The sequence below is a fragment of the Monodelphis domestica genome, chromosome 1 (genome assembly GCF_027887165.1).
Source record: "Monodelphis domestica isolate mMonDom1 chromosome 1, mMonDom1.pri, whole genome shotgun sequence".
NCBI classification, from domain to species: Eukaryota; Metazoa; Chordata; class Mammalia; order Didelphimorphia; family Didelphidae; genus Monodelphis; species Monodelphis domestica.
Window position 1 is genome coordinate 32,282,680 of NC_077227.1, and position 21,801 is coordinate 32,304,480.

General features: G+C 40.6%; 1 protein-coding gene across 1 annotated transcript in view; it reads left to right on the forward strand.

Annotated features, from left to right (window-relative positions):
- EIF4EBP2 (eukaryotic translation initiation factor 4E binding protein 2) overlaps positions 1-20,603 on the forward strand; it is a 28,391-nt gene extending 7,788 nt beyond the window's left edge. The window contains exons 2-3 of the mRNA XM_001374925.4: positions 12,553-12,729; positions 14,086-20,603. Of these exons, the coding sequence (XP_001374962.1) occupies positions 12,553-12,729; positions 14,086-14,117 (209 nt within the window). The 3' untranslated portion in view covers positions 14,118-20,603. The remainder of the gene's footprint in view (positions 1-12,552; positions 12,730-14,085) is intronic.
- The last annotated feature ends 1,198 nt before the right edge of the window (positions 20,604-21,801 follow it).

Genomic DNA, 21,801 nt, shown 5'->3' on the forward strand with positions numbered 1-21,801 from the left:
GTTCCCTGCTCCAGAAATTCTTTTCTGTATTTTTGTGTATATGTCATTGACCTTCAGTGGAATGTTAGCACTTTGAGGGCAGGGGCTTAAATTTTTTTGGCCTTTGTATTTTGAGTGCTTGTCACACAGTAGGCACTTAATAAATGCTTGTTATGGGGCAACTGGATGATTCGGTGGATAGAAGGCCACACCTGGGGATGAGAGGTTCTGGTTTCAAATGTGGCCTCAGACATTTCCTAGCTGTATGGCCCTGGGCAAGTCACTTAACTCTCATTGCCTAGTCTGTACTGCTCTTCTGCCTTGGAACCAATTTTAAGACTCTTACAAACTGTATGATCCTGGGCAAGTTTGCCCTAGCCTCCTTATCTGGGAATAATAACAGCAACTATCTTGCAGGGGACTTGTGAAGATCAAATGAGATAGCATTGTAAAGTGCTAAGCACTATGTTTGGCACATAGTAGGTGCTTATAAAAATAATTCTCACCCTCCCCCCATTAGAACAATCTGAAAATATATGCAGTGAATTCCTTTTTCTGCAAAGGAGAGGTGTTAGGGGTATTTTCTCATATTTCTTCTTCGGGGTCTCCTCTTCTTTTTAATTTTGAAACTTAAACTTTTGATTGTTTTGTGGTTCTTTCCATTTACATTGTTATAGTTAATGTGAAAATTATTTCTTGGCTCTGCTTGCTTCATTCCACATCAGATCATGTAATCATTTGCTTGCTTCTCTGTATTCCTCATAACAACAGAGTAATATTCCATTACATTCCTATCTTTAGAATAAATTATTGTAAATTGATGTTTAAGGAGGTACAGTATAATGGGAGAGACTCCAATATGATAGAAATATGTATGCTATATCGGGTCATAGGATCGTAGATCAAGAGCTGGAAAGGCACTTAGAGGTCCTCTAGTCTTTTTAGAGGAGGAAATAAAGGTGCAGTGACTTTTCTGAGGTTACATAGGTATTAAGCAGTGAGCAAGGAGTCAGTGTCAGATGTTCTAAATCTAATCTCTCCACATTGCTATCCAGGGTGGTCATTTAATAAGCTCTGGTATATGTTTTGTGTGGTAAGTTGGCTTCCCTGGCAGAATGGAAGTTCCTTAGGTGCAGAATTTTTTTGCTTTTTTCTTTGTAGCCTCTGCATCTAGCAAAGTACTTGGCACACAGTAGATTCTAAATAAATTTCTATTTGGTTATTTTTATCAAGGACTTTGATGTACTGTGTTAGGGACTGTTAAGGCAACTTTCAGGGAACCTAGAATATGAGAAATATGATGTATTCAGATAAGTTTAGAACAGTAGTACAGAAGAAGAGTATTAAGTGCTGAGATCATATTCAAGAAAAATCCCTGAGCCTGGTGGGGTTAGGGAAAGTTTTGGGAGGAGGGAGCATTTGAGGTTAACCTTGAAGAGTGAATAGGATATCTGCTGGCCGCTGATGGATGTTTGAAGAACATTTGAGACATAGGGGATAGTTTAAGCAGAATCAGTAAACCTTGGGACAGGTTTGTTGGGGTGGCAAGCACAGTTATGCCCCACTCCACAATGACAATTGATGCAAACATGATATTATGGATGGGATATTAGAGAGGTGTGCTAGTTTCATAGGAACAATATTTTTAGTTCAACAGAAATAAAATTGGGTTTTAGGACTTGATGATAGATTTCAGTTGTAAGATATTAATAATTTGTGGAATAGCCATATGTCAAAGTGACAAAAGAATCATTAATAAATTACTCTTTAAGGCCAGACTTGCATCCAGTTCTCAGTTCATCGAACTGTTGACATCTAGCCCACACCTCTCAATGAATCTCTTACACAGGAATAACAGGAGAGGTTTTGTAAAACCGTTTTGCTTAAACCTGGACAAACTTAATCTATAATTTATCACATTGCATTGAATTACTAGGCTCAAAGAAGAAATAAAATTTGTTGAAAGGACCTGTTTTGATGGACCAGTGCCAGTTCTTTGTGATAACTCGTTTTTTCTTAGATGCTCATAGACTTTAATAATATATTTATTCCCTTTAGTTTTGTATTCTAGAAATTTTCCAGGAATAGAAGTCAAGTTCAGTGACCTGTAGTTTGCAGGCTCCATTCTCTCCTCATTTCTTTAGAAAATATTTGCAGATCTTCTGGTGATGATTGACAATGGCTTAGCAGCCACACCTGCCAATTTTTTCAGTTCTCTGGAATGTGATATATAGAATGTTCACAATCCACTTTGGTGGGAATATCCGTGTGTAGTGGAAGAGTCCTGGGAATGCTGATTGGGACCTTGAATGTCTTTACTTATTAAGCAACAGGAAGCCATTAAAGCCTTGAGCAAAGATGATGATGTCTCTATCAAGAGGACTTAAAACAATGCCTGGAATACAGTAGGTGCTTAATAAATGTTCATTTGGAGACTATCTGACAAAGGTATTATATGATAGGTTGGAAGGAGTAAGAGACCAGAAGTAGAAAACCTGTTAGATGAGTGTAATAGTTCAGATAACAAGTAATAATGGTTTCAATTAACCTATTGGCAATGAGAATGAAAGGAGATGAATTGAAGAGAGTGAAAGAAAGAAGAAAGTGAAAGAGTTGAAAGACTTACTGAAGAAAATGACATCTGGAAAGGTTAGAACAAAAATTGATATCAGAGAACTGCTAGATTCCCAAAGAAGGACTTGTGGAAGAAAAGAGAGGGCCAATGACGGGGTCTCTTTAGGAATACTGTGGTTAAGATGGCAGGATGAGCAAGAGGCCAGCCCAAGAGATAGGCAGAAATGAAAGTTTACAAAGGTAGGAGGAACATGGGGAGACTGTGTGTGTGTCAGGTGAGGATGAGAGGAGGGGGATACTGTTAAACAAAGTTAAGTTCCTGCTACAAATGAAGAATTGTAGAAGGCGTTGGTGGGTGCATGGGTTTTACAGGTCGTGAGGGCTTGAGGGGTTCAGTATTTTTTTCTTTTTATAAGGAATGCTACTAAAGAAAAAAAGGTCCAGTTAATACAAAGCTGTGAGTGAGAGGAGAGTTCCCAGAGGATGAAAGGAAATTGCAAGAGAGTTTTATTGAATTATTTCTCTACACTAATCCTAATGTTCACTGTTAATAATTAATGGGATTAAGAGTGCCTATACTACCTCATCTGTGAAATCTAACCAACAAGTCGAACTGTTCTAGGAGGCAGGCTTTTACCTGGCAGGTTTAGACTGCCTTTTCTTGGAATCAGAGCCCATGAATTTCTTACCCTAGAGAAAGTTTCTCAGATAAGGTGAATTTCCCAGCCCAGACTAGAATGGGTATATTTAATTCCTTTGCTCTGCCTTGGGTTTTTTGGTACAGATATGGGATTAGCTTGAGCCTCATTACTTATACTTATGGCTGTGAATTGAAGAATTGTAAGATTTAGACTCAATAAAACCCTAACAGCAAGCCCAAATCCCCCTCATTTTCATAGACAAGGTAATCTAGAAGAGGAGAGGCTGTGATTTTCCCTTAAGTAATCATCCGAGCCAAGGCCAGAACTAGAATTGGAATCTCCTGACTTTCCTAGTTTAGGGCCTCATCATTGCCCTGGGCTGCCCCTGTTGTTGGATGGTGAAAGGAATCTCTTGAATCAAAGGCTGTGAATGTCTTTTCATAAACACATTCTGGATATTTGCTCAGGAAAGCCATCTTTGACAGTAGTGATTGGAAACAAATAGGAATGTAGGGCTACTCAGGAATATCCTAAATCCTTGTGTTATTTTTGGAAGCTTTTTTTTTTTATATAAATGAGTAAAATAATCATAGCTAAGGGAAAGGGTTTGTCTAAAATCAAATAGCAGGCTCAGCAAATTTGGCATTTGAATACTCAATCCCTGAGGTTTCTCACCTCATTTTTAAGGGTGCCTGGGTAGCTATTTTAACTTTCTTCATTTTACCTAGTTGTAAAATGGAATCAACTGCTCTACCAAGTTACTTTTAGAGTAGCAGCACAGTGCATTGAAGTTCATGCAGTGATGGCAACATCCTTGGCTTTCCTGTTGAAGTAGAAAATAATAGCTTGGTGTTGAGGATTAGAATGATAGGCACCTATGACAGAATCCCAGGTCTTCTGATGTGCTCGTCCAGAGTACGGTCTTAATAAATTGTCATGGGAAAGGTGGGGCAGGATTTTAGGTAACTTTTGAAGGCCAAGTAGTAACTTATCTCTTGAATGCTTACTATGTGCAGTGAACTCTACTAGAGAGAGATATACAGCCTAGTTAGGAAGACAAGATATCCATTTATTCATTGAAAGGTTTCTTTTTTCTAATAAAAGGTGGTTTGGGAAACTATGACTTAGATCGGCTGCACTTGAACTATTCCTTCAAGGATAGCATGGACTTGGGGTTGGTAAAAACACTCCCTATGAGAAGAACTGTAACTGCAATGAATAGGTAAATTGGGGAGGGGGTCATTCTGAATGAACTTGTTTCATGTATTAGGATATGGGAAATGGGTAGGATGGGGCTACATGATGGGGGCTTTTAATGCAGGCTAAGGAACTTGGGCTTTACTGGGTGAGCCAATAAACAGTAAGTAAACATTTCTTAAGTGTCTGTTCTGTTACAACCCCTTGGCTAAGCTCTGAGGATACAAAAATGCAGAAGACAGCACCTGCCCATTAGGAGCTGATATTGCCTGGGTAGACACTGGGCACCTTTTGATGGGTTTTTAGCAGGGGAGTGACAGAATGACAATATCAGAGCTGATGAAGCCATGCTGCCTATTTATTAGTGATCTCTGCTTCCCTTTCTTAGATGTTTACAAGCCATCCCTTTGATATGTTCTAGAATTTTGTCAGAAATCAAAATCAAATTTATTGATTGCTAGTTGGTCCATTCTATACTCTTAGGAAGTAAGAGAAGGAAGGAAAGAAGGAGAGAGGGAGAAAGAAAGGAGGAAAGGAAGGAAGGAAGTAGGATAGCATTTGGCCTTCTCTAGGACTGTGGTAAAAACCTTTTGTTCTTTACAGCTATCTCTTATTCAACCAAGCACCTCTGTGGAGATGACTCCCAAATCTTATCTCCTATCTTTGACCTCTGGTCTTTTTTCTATAACTACTTTTAGGACTTCTCCAGCTGGATATTTCCCTGCCACCTAAAAGGTAGCCTGAGATGAATGGTGGATTTGGAGAGAGAAAGAAGCCTTGAATTTGAATGCTACTTAGCACTTTTATGACATTGGGCAAGTCACTGTTAATTCTCTGGAACTCAGTAAAATGAGGGGATTGGACAGATTGCTTACCTCTAAGATCTTTTTCAGCTCGGAATCCATGAGCTTCACCATATCCCAAACTGAGCTTATTATCTTTACCAAGTTCTCTTGATTCTATGCAATATCTCCTACATATCTGCTCTCCTTACTGCTATAACTCCTGCCTTTCCCAGCAGGTACAGGTTGCTATCCACTTGACTTTTGCAGTGACCTTCCTCAACTTTTTCCTCTCCTTCTACTATTCTTTCTTACCAGAATAGTCTTCCTCATGGAATCTAGTTATGACCTTACTTCATTCAAGATTCTTCAGGAGTTTGCTGTTGCGTCCTGAATCAAGACCTTCCTTGTTCTGCTGCCACCTCATCTTTTTATCACTTTCTTCCCATGTGCCTTAGACTAGCTAAACTGGATGACTTAATGTTCCTCAACCCAGTTCCTTGTGCTTTCCCACTTAAACTCACACATTTTCTCTGCCTATAATGTTCAGTTTTTCATTTCTCAATCACGTCCAAATCTTCATAACCCTATTTTGGGGGGTTTTCTTGGCAGAGATAACTGGAGTGGGGATTTCCTTCCCTAGTTCACTTTGCAAATGAGGAAATGGAGGTAACCAGAGTGATTTGCCCAAGGTCATCAGATAGTGTCTGAGGCCAGATTTGAACTGACCTTTTATATTCCTATAATATCCTCCTTTTTCCTTGTTGAATTCCTATCCATCTTTTTAAAAAACCCAGTTCAAGTGCTGCATCTTCCATGAATCTTCCTTCATGCCTTGCCAGTGTGATATGTTCCATTCTGACATATACTTTATATTGGTTTCAGTGTCAAAGGAGATGTGGGGTGTTGGGAAGAGAGTGATGTGACAATGTCAGAAGAGAGATGTTAGGAAAGAAACAAGCAACAGCTTGGATGTGGAGGGTGAAAGATAGTGAGGAATCCAGGGTGACTCCTAGGTTGTGAGCCTTAGAGACTGTGTAACTGCGAAAATGTGGTTTCTAAGACTGTGAATTGCCAAAACTGTAAAGGTTTCGGCCAAACTGTAAAGATACTTTTTAGTGTCTTGATTTAAACCAAAAATAAATGGTCGCCATGGGAAAAATTCCCAAATATGAAAATACCAAAATCAGCTGGGTTTTATGGGGATTTTAATTAATATAAATGAAGGAATTAAGGGGGGAGAGAGAGAGACCTGAACTGAGTTCAGAGACCCTCCTCTGAACTCCTGACCTCCTCCAATTCAGCTTCCAAACTGAACTAACTCCTTTTAAAATTTTTTTCTCTTATGTCACCTCCCCTAAATTTTCACATCTACCAATCATAGTAGATGCTTTTCCCCAGGACTGCCCATTCTTAGTTCTCACCACTCTTTAGTTCTCACCTTCTCTAGGTAGATTATATCTTCTGAGCACTTCACACCTCTTTTGTTAAGCTTGCCTTTTGTAAGTTGCTTGAACTTTTAGTGATTAATTTAACCTTTATAGGTACTTAGCACCCTTTTGTATTAGATCTAAAAATAGACCACCTAGCTTAGGGTTTTTGTTTCACTATAAGTATGAGTTGGGGACTTTTCATTGTTCAATCAGGAATTTGCAACTTTATCTTCCCCTAAGGCACTGTCTGATCCTGGTGGAGTAATTTTAAAGTTCTCAATACATTCCTGACCAAGTACCTCCATTGTAGAGAATGGGGAATAGCTTAATCAAATCTTCCGAAGTAGAGTCTGAGCAGTTTTAAGATTCACAACTGGGAAGATGAGGGTCTAAGACAGAACTCCAAGGGAAATCTGTGGTTAAAGGATGTGATCCAGAGGAACCCCCAAAAGAGACAGAAGTGGAGTGGTCAGGTGGATTGGAGGAAAACCAGGAGAGAAGGGAGTATCAAGGAGGAGAGAGTGATCCATAGTGTCCAGGGCTGCAGAAAGGTTAAGAAGAATGAGGATTGAAAATAGCAACATTGCATTTTTCTACTATGATCATTAATAATTTTGGAGAGAGTATTTTTGGTGGAATGATAAAGTCAGAAGTCAAATCATATGAAATTAAGAGAGTAAAAGGAGGAAAAAACATGGAAGCATGACATCTATTGTAGGTTGCCTTTTTTGAGGAATTTAGCCACAAAGGGCAGAAGAGAAATAGGATGATAATTACCAGGGATGAAAGCCTCAAGTAAGGTTTTTTCAGGATGGAGGAAACATGGGCATTGAAAAGGAGCCAGTAGAAGGAGGGCTAGAAAATAAGTGAAAGAGTGGGAATGGCAGAGGGGACTGTTTATTGGAAGAGATGAGATGGAATGGGATTACATAAGATTGCTTGAACAAGTAATGGGGTTAATCTTGATAAAGAGTAAGGCAACTTCATCATGTGAGACATTGGTGAAGGAGAAAGTAACCAAAGAGAATAAGGAGTTCATGGCAAATACTTAAATTTTTTTCCCTATATTCCCCTATAAAATATGAGGCAAGGTTCTCAGTTTCTGGGAGGTTTAAGGAGGTTAAAATTTTTTTGGAAAAACCTCTGTAGTGGGGAGGGATATATATATATATATATATATATATATATATATATATATATATATATATCCCATATATATATATATGGGAGGGATAGATAGTAGGATTGCCTAGCAGTGAGGGCTCAGTCAAGGTTGTATAACAAAATTGTAGTGGACTCAAAAGTAGTTGTATAATTTTTTCCTTTTTCATTTGGGAATGTGTATAGGCTGACAGATGTTAGGAGTGACCCAAGGCTGAGGCTTGACTGGGTGTAACTATGCTAAGGGGACTCTAAGGGTAAAAATAGTGAGCAGAGGACAAAAAAAAAAGCCAGAGCCCAACCAGTCTGCCACACTTAAACCTCAGCAAAAAGACCCCTCCAAACGTGGGATCAGCCAATTTATAGACCAACCCACACCAGGACGTTACATAGGGATGTAAGAAAAGGGAACCTTGGGAAGAGTAGAGAATGCTGGGGGATGAAGTCCCTGGGGTACAAATTTTTAAAACACTCCCTGGGGTCTGTTGGGAGACTAGTCTCCCCAGTGGATCATTTTAAACATAACCAACTTATAAATAAAGGTTTTTCACTAAAGGTACCTATAATATTGCAGTTTCTATGGGAAAATTACAATAACTTAAGGATAAGAGGGAAAGAAAGGGAAAAAGAACAAAACTAAATAGGGGACAGCCCCATTTGGCTTAAAAGTGTACATTCAAAACAAATGCATTCAAACCTCCCCCCCCCCCCCCCCCCAAAGTTCAATTCAGCATATCCAACAGTTTACTCAGGATGTTTTGGAACAGCATGTGGTCTCTGCAGGCATCTTTGTGGCGCCTTCTGTAAGAAGTTCACTTTTTTTGGATTCTGGGAGGTAGAAATTCTAGTCCCTTATTCTATACTCTCAAAAGAAATTAGTTTACAAAAAAGGATAATAACACATTCCCCCCTGAGGAGGATATTGACAGACACAGAAAAGACACAGGGACGGATACATTACTGAGGTATGAAGTATATGAATCATTGCAAAAAAAAATATCAAAAAATATCAAAAACATCACAAAAATACAAAAGAATCTACTGGATGAAATATAAAATATTGAAGTCTTATATGTAAAAATCCTAAGTAAGGAAAAAGAAAATTATAATAGGTTTTTGAATCAGGGCCCGATTAAAGTGATTTATGTCTGATAATCCTGTAATAGCAATCATGCACTTACCCACTCAGTAGCCAGGACTACAGTAAATTGCCACAGTATGAAAGACAGAAAAGGTACTAGCTTTTTGAAGGAGATGGGATATATCATTCCCTGATCTGATCTTTCCTCTTCTCTCAGGTATAGCAGAGCCAGAACAGCCAGTGTCAGGTGCTTGATAGAAAGTGTGGTTCAAGGAGTCTTGCATCTAACATATGTGAAAGAACCGTAACCTTGAATCTCACACAAGGTTCAAGTCCTCTTGTATTGGCGCAGAATCTCATCAGTCCTACCACCATTGGTTTGTCTCTTTGACCTGTGTGCCCATTTGGCACCATGCAGGTGAATCCTTTGTGATCCTTTCTCCTGGAATCAGACACATTCAGCAAACAAAGTTCCATAATATTTAAACAACCTGTGGCAGGTTTCCACAGTCTGAAGCTTTTGGGTATGCATTTACTTTTTTAGGGTTAATGGATATTTTAAACTTACGCCAGTGCAAAATCAAATCTCTCTAATACTGGTGACATATGCTTCAAGGTACAAAAAATGGAAGAAAGAAGAAAAAGAAAACTCAAATACTATATCGTACATGCAAGGGTTGGGGTTAGGGTTAGACCGAGAAGTCAAGGTGGAGAGAAGAAAAGAGAGTGGCTAGTGGGATATGACCTGGGAGAGAATTGAGGAGTCAGGGGTTTGGAGGTCATGGTAGAAATAAAGGGGAGAGTCAGTCAGAGAGACATGTGAAAAACCAATAGATTATGGTCAGATAAGGGGATTTCCTGGTACATTTGTGAGTGATGGCAAGATCCAAGGGGCTGATTATCATTGTGTGTGACTGAGATGGAGGAGGAGAAAAGGTTGAGGAATCCAGTATTTGAGGAAGAATCAATATATATGTTGACTATAAATTCCATTAAATTTAAGAGGTAAACCAATGTGAAGAAATCTAGAAACCGGAGGTTGAAAGCATGGCAGAAGGTAGAAATCAAAAGGAGATGAAACAAGTGACTTCCCCATTGCTGTTTGCTACTGAAAGAGGTTACCACCTGGTACAGGCTGAAGGTAGTGGTAGGGGGATTTAGTTCGTCAGGCATCTGCCAGAAGCTGAGAAGCAAAGGGTTTCTTGTCATGCCTTGGTAAAAATTTCATCTTTGTGGTAGAACCAACAAAAGGAAATTCTCTTCTGGATCTGATTTTCATTAACCAAGAAACTGGTGTTTGGGGTGAAAATGATAGGAACATGGGAGAAATGGGACGACTTCTTCAGAGTTTGTGACAGAAGAGAGAAAATAGGTACACAGTCTGCTACATACCCTAGATTTTGGGAGAGCAGATTCAGAGAAATGGTGGAATCCCATTGAATAAAGTGCTTCTGCAACGGTCAACTTTGGAGGGATTGAAGATGCTCAGGAATGAAATTCTAAAAGCCAAAAGGGAAGCATTTGCAGTGAGGAGGAAAACCAATGTCAATGAACAAGTAACTGAGCCTGCAACTTAGATTTTTAAAAGAAATGGCAGGAGGTGAATAAGAGTGTGGCATAGTCTTGGGAAATCAGGGTAAGGAATCCTGATGTGCAGCTTGAGGTGAGGGCTTCTAACTGGAGAAAAAGGAGACACGTACCCAGGAACACCAGGAGCATTGCCTGAGTTGCACAATGCTTGTTCTCTTCTTGTTTTCTCTGCAAAAGAGAATGACCTTTACACTGAAGATGTGAAGTCAAAAATGACTTGACCAGGGATTAATAAGGAGAGAGTAATGGATCAATTACCTAGCTGCCCTGAATGAATTCAAATTAACTGGCCCAGAAAGGTACATTGTAGGATTTTCTACAAATCCTTGGTAAACCAGTGTCTTGAGCTTATAGATCATTTGGTAAACCAGTGTCTTGAGCTTATAGATCATTTGACATCTTTGGGTCTAGAATTCCATGTTTATCAACCTATAACACCTCTACCAGCTCCATCCTTTTGCTCAGGACTTAATATAGGATAGATTTGGGTATAGAAGTAGAATGTCTTGCTCTTAAGTAGGAGCTAGGCTTTGGGGATTAGTTTGTATTGATTAGAATTAATTCTTAGTATTTTCAAGAACTTTTTGGTTGTCAGGGTCTGAAGAAAGTCATTAACTGACTAATGACTACTCATTTGGCTCCATCCTCTATTACCCCCTTCCATATTATCTATATTACCAATTGAGTATAGTAGATGCACAAAACTTTTTTAAAAGTGTAAATAAAGACTAATTTACTAGCATTATTTAAAAAAATAAAATTATAGCATCCACGTGATTTGTGTTTTCTAGGTAGTTGAGTGTTGGAGTAGTTGAGTAGTATGAGTTGATAGTGTGGGCTTATCAGGCCCAAGTTCAAATACAATTCATTAATCACTTAACATTTCACCCATAGTTTCCTCATCTCCAAAGGGGTTGGATTCAACTGACAATGATAGCTTTTCAGGAACTTCTTGTGCACCCTTTTGGTAGTTATATTAGGGGACTTGTAGTGCTATATTCCATGGGGGGGTAGAATTTTCTTTGCCTTCCATCAAGTTCTCTTTAAAATGTTCTTCCTTGTTATTTTTTGGAGTTATACTATTTATTGGGAAAGATTGAGGGGATAACGGAAGGTTTGTAGCAGGTTATGGAGGAGTTGAGGGGAGAGAGGGAGTATTGCTTTGTAATGCAAAGGAGAGAGATGCCCCCTGCTGAGAGGAAGCAGCAGGGGTCCAATAAGGACTATTTGTCATTGAATGACTGAACTGATGTTCAGCTCCCTCTATGCCCCAGAAAAGATAGTCCACTTATCTGATTGCGAATTCAAATAAGATAAAGTTTAATAACCAGTTTGGATTTTAGAGGTATCAGGAAAGAAGGGAAAGGGATGTCCCTAAATAAGGTTGGAGTCTTCCTCAGCTTTGGAGCTAAGGCCAGGCCTCTCAGGCTGGTGGAAGGTTTCTCCCACTCCTGTCCTTTGCACTAGTTTTGTCAATTACAGAATCTTAGCAGTAGATAGAAAGCAACAAGAACAGTTCTAACTTTCAGAGCTGATTGGGCCTATGTCTTTGGGCTGAAGCAAGTAGAGGTACTCCACTCCAAACTGGGCTGAACAAGCTCCTCCCATCTCCAACACCAGGAAGGAAGTAAAGCTACCAGGAAGGAAGTAAAACTGGCAGGAAGGAAGTGCTAGTCACAAGACCCAACTGCCACTCCCAGTTTCCCCTTTCCCCACCAACTGTCAGTCTTGACAATTTCTTCTCTCTTGATATTCCCATTATTGCTAGTTCTAACACAGTGGCAGAAAGTTCAGAACTTATTTCTAGTTTCTTTTCCACAGGGCAATTGGATTTTGTTGCCATTAGGGTGGTATTTCCCCCATTTTCTGCAGGAAGGACAGTAGCTAGGATTTTTTTGCAAATGGAGCCAGGAAGGAATTCTTATCTTAATGTTTCTCTGGCAGTTATTAACCTAAGGCTGGACACCTAATGATTTAAATCTTTGATTTGAAAGCTTTAGAGAGTGAAGGCAGTTTTGTATTTGTAATATCATCTGGTATAGCAATATGCTGCTGATAAACACAAAGTTTGTTTTAATTTACCCACTCCCTTCCCCACCCCTTCTCTTTTTTAGGAACTCGAATCATCTATGACAGAAAATTCCTGTTGGATCGTCGAAATTCTCCCATGGCTCAAACCCCACCTTGCCACCTCCCTAATATTCCAGGAGTCACCAGCCCTGGTGCCTTGATTGAAGACTCCAAAGTGGAAGTGAATAATTTGAACAATCATGACAGGAAACCTACTGTAGGTAAGGGAAAAAGGGGGTAAAGTTGGAAGACTAATAGGGTAAGAGTGCAGTGGAACATTAGTCAGCAATTAAATACAATTCTTTAAATAAAAATTTGGCTGTGTCTATATTAGAATTTTGGAAATGACCTTGAAGGGCAGTCAGACCCAGTAGTACAAAGAAAGGGGGAGTGACATGGAGGAAAGGGAACAGTCAGGTGCAGAGACTGAAGGTTTGCATGCTTCAGACCTTATTGTTGTTCCCTGATCTTCATTTACTTGGTGGGGCAAAGTACTGTGCTCTTTAAAAGAGCACAGAGCCTCTTTTCCTGCATTAGTGTCACTCTCTGGTGCTTCCTTATGATAAGGTGACCCTAAGTTCTTGAAGGCCATATGTGGCATATGACAGGGACATCTGGCAGGTGCCACCAATCTGGAAAGATCTTGTGGATGGGCACTAGGGCAGGATCTGTGGTCTCAGGACCACCTGATCTGAGTCTGGAGTGGGTCATCACCACATTGGCTCCATGGTAATAAGTCTTTCAACAAAAGTTTCTCTATCAAGTGATAAAAGAATTGTTTTCTCATTAGGGAAGAGAGTACCTACACTGATGAAATAACAGTGGGAAAGGGAATGTGACTTTTCCTTTTTCCAGGTAGACTGGAGTTTTTAATTCATTATTTCTCCAGTTTAAACCCCCACCCCCTCAAAACAACAACAGCTCTGCCCATAGGGTGACAGAATTGTCTGTCCCTGGGGCAGGCATCTCATGCACTTGAACAGCATTCTGACTCTTCTGTTTCTCAAATCAGTTGTTGATGGACATTTATAATTCTCAGCAGAGTCAAAGTTCAAAGGCTTAGGTGGAGCCTGTTGACGTGACAGATGCCTCCTCACTCCCTGGGAGCTTGCCTTTTTTGTCAGCCTGTGAACAGAAGGTCACTGGGAAAGTTTGGAACTTGGCTTATTTTTCCCAATCACTTTTCACTGTAGGATGGTTTGGCTGCTGTTCTGTTTTTCTAGATGAGGTATTATCTGAATCCTCTCAGTTAGAACTTTATCCAAAGGAAAACAGAGTGGTTTGGGGTGGGCAGTGGAGGGAGGTGGCAAAAGATTTGCAGAGTCCAAGGTAGCTGTAGCAAAACACTGATGCAGTGAGGGCAGAACAAAGCTAACAGTTAGCTAAGACTTAAATATAGCTTGCCTTACCTTTCCTCTCCTTTTTGTTTGGTTCTTCTGGTTTTCACTTGTAGATTGTTATTTCTGAACAAAGAGCTGATGCTTGATTTGAAGTAAATGTATAATTGCCCTTCAGGGGACAGAAACACATTCTGTGTCCTTAGTGTAGTGTTTCATTTTTGGTTTGTTCTAAACCAGGGGATGACGCTCAGTTTGAGATGGACATCTGATCAGTCTCCAGATGACAGGAGAAGCAACAACTCGAATACCTGCGTGGACCTGATTTGACCAATAGGATTGAGAACTGAAAAGACAGAAGAGGCAGTAGCAGCATTCTCCATTGCAGTCTCCACCTCATCCTCCAGGTGCCAAAGGATAAGAAGACTAGCTCCCCTTCATTGACTTTTCTCCTTTGCTCCAGTGTCCCTTACCCCATTTGGACTGAATCAAGGCCCCTAGCATATTCCTGCAGAGATGAGCCTGTGTAGGAAGGGAGCCGAGCCTTCACCCTCCCAGCCATCTTCCCATCAAGGTGGAAAGCTCACTTCCATCCTAGGCTGGATGCCAGTTACCAACTACTACAAGGCTGGGGAGGGAGATACATGTAGGTTTGTTGAATACAACATTATCCATTTCTCTTCCCCTTTGCCCTCCTCCTGCCCCTCATGCTTCAGGACTGAGTAGTCAGAATGCAGGTTGCTGGTGTTTTGACTTTCAGAGCTGTCAAGAGTAGGAGGGGACATGAGTTGCCACTTATCTTGACCTCTGGTATCCCTCAAAGGAAGAGCTTTCTCAAATGCTTCTGTGAAACCTGGGTTCTTACTACCCAGCCTGTAATGCTTTGTGGCTCAAAATCTGTCTATTCCCTCTACCTTTTTTCCTTTAGGGCAGCATGTCCTCTGTCTAGGACATTGCCTCACCTCACTATCCTTTCCCCTTATGTACCTGTTGGAACAAAACTTTTTTAAACTTTGTACTTCAAAGGCAGGGAGCCATTAGTATCCAGCTTTGGTGCCTCTTCTCTTACTCCTCCCTGAAATTCCTGTCTGCAGAAACGAATTTCCCTTGTTCTTCTCAAATGTCCTCCATTAGCACCAAGAGCAGGCAACATTGGGCACCTACTTCATTGTTGCTCTTTCTTTGATTCTAGATTGAAACTTGAAAAATGACCTCTTCCAAGTTGGTTTGGAATACATTTGGAGACCTAGTCTCAGTAGTCAACTTCTCTCAGGTTGGCAAACAAGCTTTCCATTCTTTCTGTTGCCCTGGCTTCACTGTCTCTTGGATTCTACAAACAAGAATTCGGGGTAGAATTTGAGACTGGTCTTAGAATTGACCCAAACTTTCTCCTTGTGTAGTTCTGCTTTCTGTGGCTGACAGATGTAGAACTGGAGATAAACATGGGCTTAGTTTCACCCTTGCTGTCTTTCTTTCCCTCCCTTTCCCAAGCTTCCCATTGTATTCTGTTGTTTCCCTGTATTTTCTTGTTTCTCTGCCAGTCTGTTTTGTAGCCTGACATCAAAGGTACCTTGATCTGAGTTGGTATCTGATAACATCAACACTCCTAGGTTAGGAGTGAACCTTTATTTTTAAGATGACTACAGACCTATTTTCTAGAAACATTTTCAGTCAAATTCTGAACAGCAACTTTTTCATTGAACATCTTCCAGTATCAGGAAGGTGAGAGGTCTCTGTGGAGTAGTCTTGCTGTTCTAATGCCATCATCTTCTGTTTTTGCCCAATTCTTTTGATTTATACTTTTGTACTTTTCTCTATGACTGTGTGTGCATGTTTAGGGTTTGTAGTGGGTAATTCCATATAATTAGATCATTCTGCCTTGCGCTTTGCCTTTCCTTTTTCCTTCTTTTCCTTGGCTCTAAACAAATAGTTGGTTTCCCTTTGGATCCCAGGCTCCTCTGATTACTGCCTGTTATTGTCCCCGCCCTTCCTTCCACTAGACTCTTGGCTTGTGTGATTGAATTTCTTAGCATCCCAGGTTCTGATATTGAGAGCTCAGTTCCCTGGGTAAAAGTCACAAGCCTGTACAGCTTTTTTAAAAAGCTATTTGTTTTCATTCTGAGCTATGAAAAGTCCCTGGTGGTGTATACATTTTCACATGAGACAGAAAAATTTCTTAGGAACTTGATTCTGTTCTCTACTACAAAATGGGAATAGTTAAAGGAACAGAAACCTTTGGACATTGTCAGTGTTTCTCAGGAATAAGCTACATGGGTAGCTTTTAGGGGATGTTTGCATTGTAAAAACTTGGAGCTGAGAAGAGTGACCATACCAAAAAAAAATCCTTATCTCCACCTTAGTTCTAATTAAATTCCTCCAAAGTATGGCTTTCCATATTCTTAAAAAAAAAAACAACTTTTAAGTTGAATAACAGGACCCATTTGGAATTTTTTTGGTCCAAGAAAGAGCTTGGTCTAGTTCAATAGTTGGCATTGAGTGGACCAGACAGCCAATTTATTGATGAGTCAAAACAACAAAGATCAGTTTGGGCTTCATTGTTAATAACATGGAAAAACTCAATAGTTTCTTTGAACAAAAAAGAGGGATTAGAAACACAGTTTTAAAACAAGGAACCATTGTAGTACTCGTTCCCCCTTTTTAATTTAATTTAATTTTTTAAACCTTTATCTTCCATCTTAGAATCAATACTGTGTAAAGGCAATGGGGGTTAAGTGACTTGCCCAGGGGGTCACACAGCTAAGAAGTGTCTGAGGCCAGAATAATTGTTGCTTTTTAAGGGGAAGGTTGCAACCAAATCGTCTTCCCTCTCTTTTAAACCTTCCCACCCTCTTCTCTGAGGTTGAAGGTCTCCCCCCAAAAGAAGTGCTCTTTTGATGCTAACCCCACGAGGTTTTCTGATCCTACTGTCGGTGAATGTTTTTGAATAAAATACAAGGCCCAGCCGCTGGCTTGAACACCCAGTTGCAGCCAAGCACAGTATTCCTAGTAGCCAGAGGGAAAGTTTGGATGCTGTGGGCTGGCATGTTCTCTTTTTAGAAGTCTCCTGGAATCCTGGTTTCATGCCCTTAAGGTGGTGTTCAAGAAATTTTTTGGAGAGAGGGCCTTTGCAATCTAGGTGACCCTTAATTTGCATTTTCCTTTCTATGTAGGCACTCCTTTTCTGAGCCATTGGAAATAATCCTCATTTTACTGAGAAATGACCCACCTTTCTTGTTCTGGTCTTCTCCCTACTGGTTCTGACAGCAACATCTGGAAGGTCAAGAATCAAATTCCTTCCATATCTACTTCACTGAGTATAGATGATCCAGGTGCTAAAGATCACTATAATTTAGTGAAATGGCCCTTCCAGGGATCTATTGCCAAGAACCTTGTTCTTTTTATTCCCACCCCATAAAGAATGAAATTGAGGCATAAAGCAGTGAGCTGAAGCTTTATCTCTATGATTTATTGCTACTGAAAACATGATTGACTGCCAAAAGTTAAACCAGAGAGAAGAGAGCTTTGAAGTCTTAATAACTAAATCTCTTCTCCACAGAGCTTCTGGTGTCAAACATGGTGAATGAGTGAATGAGTGAGTGAATGAGTGAATAAGGAGGGGTATCCCCTTTACAGAGGAAACTCTGTATGGCTCTCAGCAGATTGAGACCTTTTTTGTCCCATCTTAGTCATATAGGCTTACATTTTCCCCCTGACCCCTCCATATTTCTTCTCATTATCCCAAATGCCAGATTTTAATTTCTGATGACTAGGTTCAGATCATCTTTTTTGGAAAGTCACTTAACTTCTCTTGGCCTCAATTTTCCTTATCTGTAAAGGAAGAGAGAGCTAGATCAGATGACTTCTGAAGTCCCAGTTCTAGATCTCATGACTATGACTTAGGAATTTCCAGGTCAAGGTATTTAGGCTATTCCTCTGAGGAACTGTGGTAGAACTAATAAAGTTGAGGGAACAGGGCAAGGTCAAACCAGAATCATTAAGCAATGACCCCATTTGAGAGATGTGATCTGATTAACAGAGATCATGGTTTGAAGAGAAGCAGATGTGGCAAAAGAGCCAGGCTATAGAGAAACAGAAGATTGGTTGGTTTGCCAAACCCAAGGCAAGAGTATCAGAAATTAGAATGAGCAGAGATAGAGGAAGCAGCCTTCTAGGATTTAGTTTGAATTAGAGAGGAGAGAAGAGAGTAGAGGCCCTAAGTGCTTGACCGCACCTGAAGACATCCTCTTCTGCCTTACCTTGGTTTTCTAGTTAAAACTTCTACATTATTTTGATATGTGTTTATAAAATTAGACCAACCTCTTATTTAGGTTGAACTTTAGTGAGTCATCCTTGCTTTTCTCAGCAGCATTTTTCTCCCCCTCATAAGAAATAAGAGATTCCTGCATTAAAAATGCAGTATGTTAATGTTATGTGTTTGGGTGTCAACATTTATCTGTAAAGAGTTTGAGCAGATTTCTAATTCTTTCTCGCTTTCTTTACTTCATTGTCAGTCAGATTGGCATCTTCTGCCATTTGTGGGAAAGTGGGTCTTAAGAATGTCATCTCCATTGTGCCCACTGGCCCCCTTAATATTCTATTGTAGCTTCAAAAGAGAATCCTTTTATTGGGCCTAGGCTAAAGTTCTTTCTCTGTTCCCAGCAATGCAGTTGTTCTGAATCAACATTTCCTTTGATAGTTGAAGAGTTGATTGATAGTCTTTCCTGCTTGGAAAGGTGCCTGGTTCCAATCCCCATGATCAGGCAATCAGTCAGTGAAATATTTATTGTCTGCGGTGTGTAAAAGTTCCATTCATTTTAAATGTCAAGGTGCTTCAAGTAGCACTGTGTGTGTGACTATCTAGGTGGGAGCCTCTCTCAAGTTTCTTCTCTTCTTCCCAAATTGGACGATTAGGTGTTGGAGCAATTGCTTTGGGCTTCCTTGTTCTTAAACCCTTTGTTGGCTCTTTACCATGGCCTCTTAACTGCAGAAATTAGGAACTATGGCATTAGGAAACACCTTGCAGGAGAGAGATCTCCATCTCCTGTTACCTGTATTTTGCCTGCAGAGGGCAGTGTCTGAATCAGAGCTTCCCCTTCCTTTGGCAATCATTCTTCGGAGTAAAGTAAAGCCCTTCCTCTGCTTCCTTCTCATTGGTTCAGAGCTTTCCCCACTTTGCACATCTCTGGACCATAGGTCTGTGGGCAGCTGTTGGGCTCTTTATTAATCTGCGTAACCCAATCACATTTAGAGATGGGGTAGAAAGGGTTCGTTGAAATGAGTGCTTCATTCTTAGAAATCTGTTTGAATTCTGGATTTTGTTGGGCTTTGACCGTCCTTATAACTCAATTGTTTTTCATTTTCCCTAAATGAAGATGGACCCAGAGCCGAGAGGAGAAATTGTGGACCTCAGTTCTAGCGACTTAAGTCTTGTCACTGTTTTGCTTATGGTTTTTGTTTTGGAGTTGAGGTTCTTTTAATAGTAGACTGGAAGCCAAGTCAAAATTGTATATTTTTTTTCTCCTAAAATTACCAGGATTTGGTTGGTATATGGCTTATTTATTTTCTCAACCCCCCTCCCCCCCCCCGGAATATTAACGACTTCCTTTGGGCTGGTCCTAGAAGTTGCTCCCTTTTGTTAAAGCTAAAATACAGGAAAGGCCTTTTGGTTCTTTTGTTAATCTTACTGTGGTTCCCCTTTCCTTAAACTCTGCAGACCTGCAGATTACATTTTATGTCTGGAATGTTGGAATGAAAACTTGAGGATCTGGGAAGTGCGACTGAGATGACATAAGTTCCCTCAGGTGTTTAAACTCTTCTGCTCTCTGCCTAACGATTGGAATAGGTGGAGAGATGCTTGGAAGCTTGATAATCATTTAGCCAAATGGGATTCTTGAAAGGGAAGTTTCTTCAGTATTAAGAGAGCTTTGCTTCTTGAAACTGAAGTTACTCAACATCCTAGGCTTGGAAGACTCTGTGAATCCAGCAAGTGTGGGATGCCCATTCTAGCCCCCATGTTCCTTCACTACTTTTTAGTCCTGATCTTAAAAACAAACAAACTCATCTGTGCCAAGGGTAATTTACTTGAAACTATGGGACTAGCCCCATCCTATACATAGAATAGAGATCAGACTAGACGAGCAGGATGAATGATCCATCCCACTTAATAACTTCCCCATGTCTGTGTTAAGCATCACCGGGCATTGGTGGTCCAGTGCCTTTCCTTCACCTCAAGATGGAATCCATCTATTTCTACCTTGGTGAAGCCACTCTCTTCCTGAGGGGGGTGAGGTAGGCCTTGAAGGTGTCTTGGAGAACCCAAAGGACACTTGTATATTGGGTGTCCATTTTAAGCTTCTTTTTAATAATCTTTTATAAAGAAAATGTTCCCTCCCCTTGCCCAGTCTAGCTGCTTCCCCCCCCCCCCCTTTGTCCTCTTGCCCCTTTCTTTTCAGTGCCATTCTGAATCAAAAGCTATGGGTAGCCAGAAATTGTGCTGAGACCACCCTGGCTATCTCCTTACCCACTCATCCTTCCCACTCCCTTCCTTTTCATTATCATTCTGGATGGAAGTCAGAGGCTGCCAGCCAAGGCCTTTAGGCACTTCTGCATAATTCCATGGGTTTTGTGGGGTTTTTTTCTTTTGTTTTCGCTTTGGTTTTTACTTTAATTGTTCTTCAAAACCAACTGGTATTTGGAAACATAGGAAAACTCTCACCAACGGTTGCTGTTAGTTAGATCAATAAAGATCTTGACTAAAAGCTTGGCTTTGGATTGTTTTTTTCCCTTCACACTAAAGCATCTTAGTTGGGAACCTTCCTTAGAATGTGGATGGGGTTGAGGGGGGAGGAGGTGAAAACCTTTGAGCCTGTCACTCAAGACTAACGAATGCATCCTGAATCCCCTGAAGTTAGGGTGTCGTTCTAGAGAGAGACCTGTCAATATTTTAGAAAGAGCCCCCTAGCCTTTGGGGTCAGGAGCCCAGGGTTCAAGAATCAACCAAAACCCAGAAGTTGTGTGCTCACAAATGAACAAATCCCTTTGCCTCTTGAGTCTTAGTGTTTTCATTTGTAAACTACCTACTTCATAGGACTGTTGTGAGGAAAAGCACTTTGTAATGTTTCCAGTGTCATCTCCTTTCCTAGGGAGTGCTTGGCTGGGGTGGGCTATTCCTCTAACAGCCAGAGGCTGAAGCCTCTCTCGGACCCCTAACACAAGTGTTTGCTGAGGACATCCCTCATGCTTTGTAATTCCATTGCCTGAATGAAGGCTCAAAATAACCCCAGCAGGATAGCCTTTAAGACTGGCATTAGCGTAGGGAAGGAGACTCTTTGCTGATGGGATTATTAATGATCTCATGGGTTGAGAGTCTTCCAGAAAAAGGCCTAATGCATAGCCTTGGTTTCTGAGGATTCTCGATGGTTGTCATCACAGGTAGTTTATCTTAGTGTGCCTTAAGGGGCATGACAGTGTACTAGTGGGAAGAGTAACGGTTGGAGCTGGGTTCCTATGTGCTCCAACTCCAGCTGTGACCCTCAGCAACCTGAAAAGTATTTGGGCTCATTGGACTTGGGGCTTCTGGAGACCTGGATTTGAACCTGGGCCCCATCATAAAGCCACTCATGTTGCTTCTAGGAACATCCCTCTCATCTGTAAATGAGGCAAATTCTGGCACTCCCTTAAAGAGCTGGGCATCCAGTACTTTGTAAACCTTAGAATCACCATGGAAATAATTATTAAACTTAACTTGCATCAGAGATTTAGATCTGGAAAAGTGACTGTAGGCATCTTCTGTTTCATCTCTATTTTAGAGGAAGAAATGGGTCCAGAGAAGTCCTGTTTACTTGCCCAAGATCACACAGTACCAAAGCTGGGATTTGACCTCAAACCCAGCATGCTTTCCATCTGTCCAAGGCTGCCAACCTGCTGGGGGAACCCTTTCCTTACCCCCTGACCTTT